Source organism: Leucoraja erinacea, chromosome 34 (assembly GCF_028641065.1).
Source record: "Leucoraja erinacea ecotype New England chromosome 34, Leri_hhj_1, whole genome shotgun sequence".
In the NCBI taxonomy this organism is placed as follows: domain Eukaryota; kingdom Metazoa; phylum Chordata; class Chondrichthyes; order Rajiformes; family Rajidae; genus Leucoraja; species Leucoraja erinaceus.
This window is the reverse complement of record NC_073410.1, coordinates 12,215,778-12,229,318: the sequence shown is the minus strand read 5'-3', so window position 1 is coordinate 12,229,318 and position 13,541 is coordinate 12,215,778. Positions and strand designations below refer to the sequence as shown.

The following is a 13,541-nucleotide window of genomic DNA, read 5'->3' as shown; positions in this document are numbered from 1 at the left end:
CAGGAACAGTGTCGGACAGCTTGTACATTTCCAATTCTCAATTATTGGCCGCAGCGTTTAACGGTGAAAGTTGACATTTAGTCACAAACATTAACTTACATTTACTATCTGTGAATTTAACAGCCATCGTCAATGAATGCAGACTTCCAGCTGAAGTGATCCTCGACATGTCTAGACTGGGCAGCAGGTGGAAGTGGAAGTTCTACCTCCTCAAGCAATGAGCTGCACAGTTTGATCTTTCCTGTCTAATCGTGGCTCAAACTGAACTTGGAGAGGGAACACAAACAGCAGTATATGTTTACATTTGGTTACAGCCTTTTCAAAAATGCTTTAGCTCATTTCACATGGTCCATAACTAACTGCCTTTGAAGTCTAGGAAGAAGGAACTGCAAGGAACGGCTGGTTATGAAAGAAGACACAAATAAGCACCGGAGTAATTCAGCAGGCCAGGCGACATCTGTGAAGAGGCATGGTTAGGTGACATTTTTTGGTTCAGGGCCCTTCTTCACACCTACCATGTTCAATTTAGATGTTGTAGGAAGGAACTGCAGATGCTGGTTTAAACCGAAGATAGACACAAAATGCTGGAGTAAGTCAGCATCCTGGTGCATATGACAATTAAACACTCTTGATCTACTCTACAACCAAAACTGAAGATGACATTATATTTAGACTGTATGGAGAAAGTTACTTCATTGCACACTATCCCTCCTAAAGTGGATGGTATCACTTCCTACTTGGAGATGAAGTCTGGAAACAGGCTTTTAGGCCCAGCAAGTCCACGACGATCACGTCAAACAGAGAGCACAGCACAGGGACAGGCCCATCAGCCCGTAACATTGCCTGCATGGCCCTTCCATTTCCATGTGCCTATCTAAAAGCCCCATAAATACCACTTTAGTATCTGCCTCCACCTCCGCCCCTGTCCACACATTGCAGGCACCCACCATTCTCTGTGGGAAAAAAAAACTTACCCTGCACATCTCTTTTCAACTTTGCCCCTCTCACCTTAAGGCTCTGCCCTCTAATCTTTGCCATTTCCACCCTGGGGGGAAATGGTTCTGACTGGCCTCTGATGTGGTTGATATTTGGCAAATAGGCATGGGCCAAATGCAAACATGGGATTATCATAATGGGACAATTAGGTGGGATCTATGATTCTATTGAGCTATTTTACAAACTTGCATGGTTCTGGTAGTATTTCGCTTATCCTAGTGGAAGGAATACAAATGTGTTAGGAAATCCAAAGGCAAACTAAGATTGACACAGTATGATAGTCACTCAGTGGGACAGGTAGCATCTCTGGTGAGAAGGGAACGGGTGACGTTTTGTGTTTAGACCCTTCTTCAGTCTCAGTCTTGACTCTTGACTCTCAAACTGAATAAGTGTCTCAACCCGAAACGTCTCCCATTCCATCTCTCCAGAGATGCTGCTTGTTCCTTCTCTCCGGATACTGAATTACTCCAGCATTTTGTGTTGTACACCAGCATCTGCAGTTCCTTCCTACACATCAAAGGCAAACTAATTGTTTTTATTTAGTATTACTTTGTGAGTACAACATTGAATGCCCAGAGTTCACTTTAATCATTTATTTATTGCAACTCCACCCAAGAGTTCCCTTGGTGTCAACTTTTGAAAACTATCCAAGTCTTGATTTAAATCTCAAAGTCACTTACTTTTCCAGGGTGTGCACGGTGCCTGTGGTGAAAATTGTCTTGCTCTTGGGGGTTTTATGGGCACTGGCAGGAGTTTCAAAGACCTGGCCATGGGATTGCCATGGAGAGGAATAGCAGTTCTGTACTGCAGGTGTGGAAAGGCGTATTCATTGCCTGGCATTGCGGGGTTAGCTGCTACTAAAGCCGCCTGAAGAAGTGGCCCGACCCGAAACATCACCCATTCCCTCTACCCAGAGACACTGCCTGTCCCACTGAGTTACTCCAGCATTTTGTGTCTATCTTCAGTTTACAAATATATCTTCAACATATTTATATCCATTTTCCTGCAAACCTATGTAATCGAAGTTTGTGTGTCTTCTTCCCCATTAACACAGCCAATTAACTCCAAGGTACATTATAACCACTTTAAAGCACAACCACTGGTTGGAACACTTTCAGTCATTTAACCTGATCAATTCTTTAACCTAGGCTTACATTAAAGGACACAAACTGCTGGAGTAACGCAGCGGGTCAGACAGGCAGCATTTCCGGAGAGAAGGAATGGGTGACGATTTGGGCCGAGACCCTTCTTCAGACTATTTTCGGGTCAGGCAGCATTCCGGGAGGACGTGTATAGGTGATGTTTGGGGCCAGAAATTTTCTTCAGACTCGGGCTTGCATTAAATGTTTTTCCGAAGTGTTCAAACAGCAAATTCACAGGTTAAAAGCGCACCATGAAAATGAAATAAAACTCATGACTGGTGGGGGGAAATATATAGGCTGACGTCATAAGCCTGAAACAGAGAGCTTGCCTTTGAGTGCTGCACGGCACCAGCTCCATTCTGGACTGTAATCCTCTGGGCATAGACACAGTGGCTTTCCCTCTCCTCCTCTTTGTTTACTTAGTTATACAATATCGTGTCTGCCTCACCATCATCGCCTGCAACTTCCCGTAAAGCAAATCGACTCAAACAGCTGGTCAACATTTGAGCTGCAATGGAATCCGCACAAGTAGCACAACCTCATCAAAATTAACCTTGAACCGATGACAACTGCCTGTTTGAGACAGCAATCAAGAGAAAGTCAACTTTAAAACAGGATTTATAGAAACTAATTAAACATTTAATCGCCTACGTAATTTTCATATAAAAGTTGCCCAACGTTTCTGCTGGAAGTGAAGTAAACATGATGAGGACATCACAACGTTGACAGTTCCAAGAATTGTTTTTTTTTTCGCAAAGCAAAATGGTTAGCAGTCTTTGTTTCTTATCTCCATGGCTGTGACTCATGTAAATGCCCAGAGTTAAATTCCTGCTTTGTCCTTTCACCCTTTAGGGAGACTGTCCGAGGGATAATGGCTAAGTCAGTAACTGCGGAATGATCAGCATTGCTTTAAGCTAGTGAAACCTGGCTACTCAACTGGAAGTAACATTGGAATATGTTGTGGAGCCTGATTTAGTTCCAGGGACTCCTGTAGCTTTATGTCTCACACAGAACGGTATTTTATGTGGATCAATCAGGGTGCAGCAGTAATATTGTGGCATATTTGGCTGATGAAATGCATATAATTGCCCTTGAAAGTAAAATTTCGAGCTGAAATTGTAACAGCAATCAGCTTTCAAAATAAAGCTTTCGTAATAAAAATAGTAATTTAATTGTGACAGTTGGGGTTTTAATGGCTACAGAATAAATTGCTTAAAATCTTCATCTTTTTTAAGGGTAGTCACACATTTCAAAACAGATTCATATTTAATTCAAACACAAGCTGATATTAAGGAGATGATACCCACCACTGTGATATGTTTAGAGAACAGGCAGTGAAATGGAGGAAAGTTCATTCACTGTCAAGCATTTTAAACTGTGCTGAGCTGAAAAATTTGCTATGTAAATATGCCATCTCTCCTAAACTTCATTGTCAGAAAACTCTAAATAATTTCAAAATATGAACCCTTCACCTAAAACTTTGCGTTCTGATAATGAATTAGTTTTTTTTATTTTAGCCCCGATTTATTATTTAGTTCCTCAACTTGAAAGTTAACAATATGATTCTTTATTTAAATAGAGTCACAGATACAGCATCAAACAGGCCCTTCAGCCCACCAGGCCTTTGCTGACCATCAGTGATACAGCATCAAACAGGCCCTTCAGCCCACCAGACCTTTGCTGACTATCAGTGATCAAATCCATCATTTTTATTTTCCCTACTTTCTCATCAATTACGCTAGGGGCAAGCAATTAACAGCAGACAATTAACCTTCCAGTTCAAAATTCTTTAGGACATGGGAGGAAGCTGGAGCACTTGGTCTCAACCACATGGTCATAGGTGAGCAAGTGCAAACTCCAGTGGTGGAGGTGAGGATTGAACCCCGGCCACTGGCACTATGGGGCAGTGGCTCTACTAGGTGTGCCACTGTGCTACCCATGTACATGCAGTGCATCTTTTGTAACGTATTTGTAACGTATATTGTGTCCTGTGATTTGGTGAGTGCGGTGAAGCAACAATGTCTGCGGTGACTCACACAGCATCTCTCAGGTATCCCTTCATGGCATCGTCAGTGTCCACCATCAGTGAATTCACAAGCTGGCCGAGGTACCAATTTCATTGAATAAGTCCCACAGACTGCAAGCTCACGTTTCTATATTCATCATTTTACTGAATGTGAAATAAAAACTATAATAACGATGGAAGATAAAATATTATAACCTTCTTTAAATTGTGTTGTTTTAAAACACACTATATTGTGTATATATTATAGTAAGTTTTGAAACCAAAATATATATATATATGATTTATAAAAGATAGTGAGTTTTAAATATGTGTGTGTATATATATATATATATATATAGTTTACAGATATAGTTTACAGTGATACAGTGGGAGGAAACCAAAGATCTCGGAGAAAACCCACGCAGGTCACGGGGAGAATGTACAAACTCCGTACGAACCCGGGTCTCCAGTGCTGCAAGCACTGAATGGCAGCAACTCTACCACTGCGCAACCATGCTGCCCTTATATATACATATATAATATGTATATGTCCACGTATAGGGTGATTTCACCAAAGGTCAAATGAGCGTAGATCCCCCCTCACGTGACCGAAAATTTTAACTGGAGGACATCTCTCAGTTTGGTACATGTAAGTGAATGGGGAAACACGCACTTTCCCACCCGTTAAAAACATGGAAAACGGCTGATTTTTGAGCTGAAATTTTCTGTGCTAGTCGGGGTGACCGTGAAGCACAGCGACCTAAATTTTCAGGCAAAAAAAAAGATAGAAAGTGAGGTATTTACAAGAGGGAACTGAAGGTAGAAAGCGGCGGAAGTGAACAGCTGACATTTGCCGTGGTGATTTTAAGATCCAAAATATCGGGAATTATCGCGTTTGCTCGCTGAATTTCATCAAAAGTAAGTTAATAATGCCTACTTGGGATCTACGCTCATTTGACCTTTAGTGAGTTTTAAAATAGAAAATATTTTTAAGAAGATTGAGAGGGAGAATTAAAATCCACATTAAATTTGTTTTTAGTGACTACAAGCAGTAATTATGGTTCAGCTGCCATTAAAGCTGCACTCACACATCTAACAAAATGTATCGTTTTCAGGTAATGTTACAGAGGGGCTAGTTCAGACACACCTGAAATATTAATCAAATCACAGAATGCTACAGAGGAGCCATTAAACATGGACTGTCGAGGAATGCTGGATCACTGAACGGATGTCTCCTTCATTTAACGCACGCACAGAAATCCATATGTTGCTAGTAGTTTCACGGTTAATGATAACCGTTTTACTATTAGTTCAACCGCAAGCAGCGGAAACCTCCCTGGTCAAAACCAAATTCCTTAACACAGCTTGCAATCCATTGAAAAGTGAGCATTGAAAGCAAAAGCTAAAATTGGAAAATAATTGTATTTTATTTTACACGTGAGGCTGCCGATAAGCGTAAGTTCCTGGAACACATATCTTGCAGCCAATGTCATTGGCCCTTACATCATTAAATAGCAACTGCCATTACATAAGAACAGAGACGAACCCACGTTTCTTAATATTTGCACCTTTATCTCAGTGCCATGTTCCTGCCATGACCTCTTATCCCCTAATTCCTTTAAAATACAAAAATATATCAATCCCTTACTCAAATGGACTGAGTAACTGAACCATCTTGGGCAGAGAGTTCCAAACATTCATTGCCCTTTGATGAAGAAATTTATTCTCGGCTCATTCCAGATTATCCAACCCTATATTCTAAGACTGTAGTCCTTGATTTTTGATACCACGGCCAAGGGAATTATCAATCACCATTACATTTGCCTTGCCAAGCCCCAGAGGAACATCAATTGTTTTAATGGGATCACCTCCTTTTCCTTCCAGGGTATATATGATCAGTCTGATTAATATCTCCTCATAAAACACACCTATATGAAGTCTCCACCAACACTATTTTAATTGATGAGTTGATGTTGGCGGTAAAGAAAGACACAAAGTTCTGGAGTAACTCAGCGGGCCAGGCAGCATCTCTGGAGAACATGGATGGCTGACGTTTCATGTTGAGACCCTTCTTCAGACTGATTGCAGGAAGGTCAGGAAAGAAAGCTTGAAATTGAGGGGAGGTAAATCAGAGTATCAAGGGCTTGTCCCACTTTCACGACTTAATTCAAAACCTCTGCTGAGTTCAAAGGACCTAAAAAAAAATCAAGATCATGGTAATCTACGAACTCCTACGATCTTCCACGACTCTGTTCACAAACTCCTACGAGTATGTCTACGAATTCCCACGACTATTTCAATGCCCACCTTACGAGTAAAAAGTTGCAATTTCTTTCGTCCCGACCATTTTATTTTACACATGGACATTTTTTTCCGGGCTGGAAAAAACGTCCCGACTTACCTGATGCCACGAGTACCTACGGCTAGCATAACTAGCCGCTACGATATATCTACGAACTCCTACGACCTCCTACTGACAAGTTACGAACATTCTGCGAGTTTGCATCAAGGGGAAAACTCGGGAGAATTTGTGAATAACTCGTGAAAGTGGGACGCCCTTGAACTAAGCCTTCACAATGAAGTTCTTTCCCTCCGCAGTTGATGCCTGACCCATTGAATTCACCCAACACTGTTTTTTGCTGAAGATTACAACAACAAAAAGTTTGGGACTAATGTCTTGTTTTTCCTTACAGCCAGCCTACTGCAGTTTCGTGTAGCTCTCATATTCATCAAGGCAACTATTTCACAAAATGATGAATATTGGCCAAGACACTATCAATTACTTCCCTGCTTCTTTGAGCCTTTTAATCTACATGAGAAAGTAGATGCATTCTCGGTTTAACGGTTCATCCCAAATTGTTTCCGACGATTGTGTATCAATTAGAATTTCACGGGACTAGCAGCTTATGTTTCGGTCCTGAAGTCATCGCATTAAGAAGGAAAGGGGGATGGGGCTGCCAGAAAAACTGGCAAGATGAATTCAAAATCCGCTTGCTTTCCAAAGGAATGATTTGGGACTGGAAAATTGCCGCTTTGAGCAAAGATGGGATAACCTTTTGTTGTCATCTTTGAATAGAGGCTTCATTGAGTTTCCCCTATTTTGCTAGGATTAAATAGAGCATAATCGGAAGGGCCTATTTCTCTTAGTCGAGGGATCAAAATCCAAGGGGCGAAATTGGAAGTATTTTGTTGAAGGTTTGCAGGGAGGTGAACATTTTCTTCCTCCACCGGTTGATGTAAATTAGAACTCATTGCAAGAGAGGATATGTTGGTAATTAATTGGGATCTAAAGGGCTAATGGTGGAAGCTGCAATTAGGTTCACCTGCTCCCTTTTACTAGCATGGATGTGATGGGCCAAATGGCCTCCTTCTGTGCAATAAAGTTTCTGTGATCCTTTAAATGGCCTCTGGTGATTTTTTTTTAACAAAACCTGGGAGTAACGTGCATTGAAGAACTGATGTTCAGAGCCACTATCATCATCACTTACTTATTTGGGACAAAGCCAAGCAGCTCATCAAGAGGATCCATAACGGTTCACAAAACCAAATGAAGGTGAATTGTACAACAAGTCTGCCTGGAGGTTGTATATGCAGGGTGATGAATTGACTGACGCAACTGAAATGCAAGTGTGAGCAACGATACTGAGCTTGTCCCACAAGCCCAGATGTTCGAATTTTCAATTGAAGTACGAAGAGGAATACTTTACAACTTCCTACAAATGTTATAGTTTAAGGATCAAACTGCACTTCGTACAAGCCCGCTGCTCCACCCACCTAACCAGGGAGGTACAAGTTTACATTATATTATCAAATTACAATTAGACATGTTATCCCTATCAGTTGTGTCCGGATTTTAATGAGTGAAGCAAATCAGGGTCAACTTCGCCTTAAAAGGCATTTCCTGCAGTGCCAACTAGTATGTTAGATATTGTTCACCCCGACACAATAGAAATAACACATGTATGGTGTTTTATGCTGATTTTAAATAAGATATAATGTTAAAAATGAGGAGATAAAAATGGAAAGTGTGGGTAGGATAACAGAGCAGAATTAAAATGTGTAGGATATTGTTCATTGCCATATATTTATAATTTGGCCTCATTTTGTTTGCATTTAAGAAACCCACAGACTATGATAATATGAAATGATTGTTTGAACATTTGTCTTTGAAGAAGTAATTGTGCTTCAGATAAAGATATGGGCCGATGTACTAAGATGCTAAAGGGCCTGTCCCACTTGGACGTCATTTACGTGACAAAATTTACACGTCACGATGCACTGATTGTGACGCGCACGTGATGCGCGCATGGCGCGTGGTGAGGCGTGGTGATGTAGGTAGTGACGCACCCCAGGATTTTGGGATTCACAAAATCTTCGTGCGCCACCTGCAAATGACCCCCAAGTGAGACAGGCCCTTCAGAATTTTTTTGATAAGGTGTCTCATCAAAGGATATTGCAGAAAAGTAAAAGCTCACGATGTTAACAGGGTTTTGGCATGGATACAGGGCACCTGCTAAAAGAAACATAAATTAGCTAAAATGTATCTTTTTCTTGTTGGCAAGATGTAAGGAATGGTGCACCACATGGATCAGTTCTGGGGCCTCGTCATTAAACAACATCATTGACTTAAATGAAAAAAACAGAATATTTGGTTATTTTGATGATGATGCAAAGATAGATAGGAAATTAAAAACATGTGGCTGGAGGAACTCAGTGGCTCAGGCAGCATTGCAGATGGAAATGAACAGATGATGTTACAGACCCATCTGAAGAAGCGGATATGTTGGTGGCATTTAAAAGACTTTTGGACAGGCATGTGGATATGAAGGGAATGGAAGGAAGGATATAGGTTATGTGCAACTAGATAAGTGACAGTCTTGGCATCATGTTCGGCACCTTGTGGACCGAATGGCCTGCTCTTGTGCTATACTGTTCTATGTTCTATCCCCTTTATCAAACAACAAACCTGTGTCAGATTATATGTAAAAGTTTTGCAGTTTATTAATGATTGCAGAAAGTACAGACAAACTGGAAAGGTACAAACTTATCGGATGTACATTTAAAACAGATTGATGCCAATACAAATGTGAAACACAATTTAACTGTTTCAGTATTTAAATCTCTTTGTATAGTGTCAAATTATGTATGCCGTTGATGTGATTAAAAAAAAAACATTTATTTATTTATGAGGATTCCCACATGTGCTAGAAATTGAAAATTGTGTATTTTCTGTCATGTTTGCATTTACATTTTCCATGCACTTTAAAATATTCAATATCTTAAATATGACCAATTAACACATTGCTGAACCAATGAATTTTATAGCCAAATGATTTGCTTTCCAAAATCAGCAAATGTTTACAATACACAACAGATCAGACAGTGAAGGCCCACTCAAAATATTCACACATCAGTCCTGGTCTGCCATATGCTTCCAGCCTTCTCCCGCTGAAGTTCTGTTCCCAATAATTTTATCATTTTGTTTCTAAAATATATACATTGTTATTTAAAAAATAATAAAACACAACATTGGACAGCTCCGTTTTTTTAGTACTGATTCCAAATTTGCAATTCTGGCATCATTAAGAAAACAATCAAAAAATATTTTAAAACACATTAGGAATCAAATTTAATTTCATAAAACTGCTATAAAATGGCTGTCGTCAAATTAATTACATACAATAAAACCATACAAAAGGCTCCATTTAATATTTGTTCTTGGAGAGATATCTTTTTGAAAGCAACAGTTAATAGAATCTTTACAACTATAAAATATTGTCATCCGTTCAAGTTAAAATTAAAGAATGCAAATCACTATTAACACTTTAAAATTGCTTTTAATCTGCTTTCAGTATGAAGTTGCCAGTCTAGCAAAATGCTACCAGCTATCATATAACATTTCCTGAGCCCTGTGGATCTTTATACAATACCCATGTGATGGTTTTTGTTTTGTGAGTTTCAATTGTGTGTAACTAAGTAATGGTCTGCATGGCACACTACTAGTGTTGAGGTTATTTTGGTCGCTTTGCTCTATGGTGCATGTTGCCCAAATCCAAACATGATTAGACAAAGTTTTCCTTTGTTGATTCTATTAAATTGAGCGCCTAAGCCACTGAAACATGAATGCATTCCAGTTTGCCTTTCTATAGATATTTTTCCATTTATGACTGCATAACCCGTTCATGTGCTTACCAGATATGTTCCATGAAATAACCAATTTCAAATATGATCACAAGCCATGGTTAAAAAGAAAGAATTAGCAGGATTTATGTACTAAATGTTAAAGCAAAATATTAATGTGGTACTCAAGCTCACTTAAGCTTGCTCTATTAACTATTGCATGCAGCTATCATCTTGAGGATTTAGTGGCCAACGTTACTCAGATTTAAGTACCTACACCTAGACCACAGTTTAGTAAATTAATACATTTAACTGTCCTGCAGTATTTTTTTTTTCTCTATTAGCACAAAAGCTTACAATATTTCCTTTACCAGAATGGGATTTATGTATCTCATCTGTTATAAAACACAATAATAGACATTGTTATTTACGTGTGCCAAAATGTAGCTGTGTCCTGAAGAAAATGGTATAATGTAATTTGTAAGGAAGGGAATAAGTAATTAGAATTGTATAATTAGATCTAGTCTGAAAAAGGATTAGGGCCCTTAGATGTACATTGAAATAACTATAAAGTGCTTAGCATCCAGCAGATAAGCAGTTCCAAAACCCTAATTATATTTTTGAATGCTTTCTCTGTGAGCTATTACCCACAGTTAACAGTGTTACGCAGATCTTGTCACAAAACAACCCTGTTATCTGGTAGCTCGTTAATAAGTTCTATAAGAAGGGCATGTTCAACTTTACACATGTGAAGAGAGGAATACCACGGGTCACAACCTGCTTCGTCCATCTGCACCATTTAAAATTCAAGGACAGCAAGAATACTCTCTAGATTCAAACCATTGTTTGGGTCGAGCACAGTTTAGGGTCACTAACCCTGTACAAAAGAAGTCAAGTATAACTTAAATTGCAGTTGAGAGTTCAGCGAATTAATCAGTTATGGGGTCAATCTTTGTTATATCGCATCAACAAGCAACTTTAGAGTTATTCTACTGGTCAACTAACCTGTGGCTTGCATTACATTAATTACGTATGAGAACCTTTTCACTTGCCCTGGCTTTACATTCTCACATTTATCTTTAAACGTGTGATAAATAAGGACCGAGTAACCTGATGTCGATTGACCATGATTTTACATACTTAAGTAAATGTGACAAACTCTTTATCATACCGCCTCACTAAATAAGTCTGAAATAGCCTGTTTTTTCTACTCGTACCCAGAAACTTGCAACAATGAGGGTGTGATACCAGTGCACACCCTGAAAGATTGTGGAAATGTGGATTAAGTTGAATTATTCACACAATGTGTAACACCCCCTAAATTACTCCATCTTTGATGATAATTTATTGATTCCTTTACATATAACAATAGTCCTGTTTGCCAGCTACAGAAACTCACGACATAATTATCTGCATTCAGAGGGTTTCTTTTGGTTATGGGTAGGGTGCAGCTCATGCAAGTTCTTTCGCTTTTTAAAAATATTCTTATTTTTGAACATATCTTTATGGAACTAAAATCAGAGATATAAGAACTGAACCAATCCCTTGATTGAAAGCTCTTAATTATATTATAGTTTGATGTGCTGCCTATATGCAACATTTGTATTAATTTAGAGCTATTTTTTGTTTGGTCAAGTACACCACTTGAAGATTAGTATCATGCAGAAATTGTCATAGTTTTGGATGCTTTTTCCAGATTTTCTGATATTTCTCCATATACCAACATTCTGGGCCTGTCTCTGCAGACATTTAATTTTGCAGCAGATTGTAATTATGTTCACCAACAGAATTCAAGACAATGCATACCTGAACATCAGATTCACAAGTTAATAGTTAGTATTATATTTTTTAATTGCAGATCTTCAGTGTTCAATCGAGATCTGCTTGAGTATAAACATTTTCAGATGGCAAAAATGCAGGACATTATTAAATTTGAATGAATTTTATAAAAATTCAGGAACCCCTCGATTCAATTAAATGACTAGCACATTAATGGGCGCAATATAATCTTCAACTCCAGAGAGATGTTTTACACAATAGGGCTCTCCAGATGGAAACTTGCTGCACAGCAACAGATTCAACTTTCTCAAAGCCCATGAATGTAATAAATATTGACCTGAAGTCCAGTAGTATTCATCCATTTTAGCCAGGACTTTCTGTCTCACCGATGTTCCAGTATAAATCCTTGCAAGGTCATTCTCTCACTGCAGGGCGAGGGGGAGGTCGTGAAGGAGGAGGCGCACGAGATGGTGGTGGTCCAGGTGGTGGGCTCCTCACAGATGACCTGGCCGATGTCACAGGAGAGCCGGGAGGCTCAGGGGTTAAGGGAATATATTCATTGTGAGGAGGTGGCACGTGAGCAGTTGCAGTATTGCATGAAGAAGGGGCTTCATGTTCTTTTACTCTGGTGAAGTTAATGCAGCGACCCTAAGTGTAAAAGAGAAACAACGTAATTGCAATCCATGTGTATTCACTCCTACAATTCAGATGAAAATGTTGCACAATAGTTCAATCTGTATATTCTTTTACAAGCTAAATATGCAAACATCAGTGAAAGAGTTGACAGCACATTTTCTACCAACAAAATTAATGTTGCAATTATTGTTAAAGTGCATCTTACATGATTATTTATCATTATGTATAAGCTCTCCGTTAGCACAATTTTGCTCATTTGGTATTTTATAGTACTACATTTTTGACTATTTCTCTATATACCAATGTATTTTACATTTGAACACATTCAATATACAAGAAGGACATCATGTGTTAGTTCAATTTAATAATTTGGGCAGGGTAACAAATTACAAAGACAAAGCTCTAATTGTTTATAACTGGGGTTTAAACAGAGGTTAAAATGTTGAAGCTGTTCTCCACTTCCAATAATGGTTTTAATTTTGTGCGAGAATATTTATGTTTCAGCTCACCTTATGTTCATTCAGTACAAACAAAAACTGAAGAGGTGCTCTGTGAGCTTAACTTTGCATACACAATGGGACCAATAACTATGCTAACTATGAAAGGAGAAAGCTATCATTCCATTTTCCTTCAGATTTACATACTTCTATTTCCCACTGACTGTTGCCCTTTGCAGCTGCTGAAATGGTTTGAATGGTCCCCCCCCCCCTTCCCCCAGCCACATAACTTTGTTCAGTTTGCACCACAAAGCAATCTTTTGGAGCGTGGTCGAACTGCCTGATGCTTTCGTTAAATAATCAATGACAGGGACATTGTGTGTTGCTTTTTTTTGTGAAGGGTGCCGGTCATATTTCTAAAGGATG

At 39.1% G+C, this 13,541-nt stretch overlaps 1 protein-coding gene across 1 annotated transcript in view; it reads right to left on the bottom strand.

Moving 5' to 3' along the window:
• Positions 1-9,123: 9,123 nt before the first annotated feature.
• Positions 9,124-13,541, bottom strand: part of antxr1c (ANTXR cell adhesion molecule 1c) — a 65,599-nt gene continuing 61,181 nt past the window's right edge. Inside the window, exon 18 of the mRNA XM_055661839.1 lies at positions 9,124-12,690. Within this exon, the coding sequence (XP_055517814.1) occupies positions 12,457-12,690 (234 nt within the window). The 3' untranslated portion in view covers positions 9,124-12,456. The remainder of the gene's footprint in view (positions 12,691-13,541) is intronic.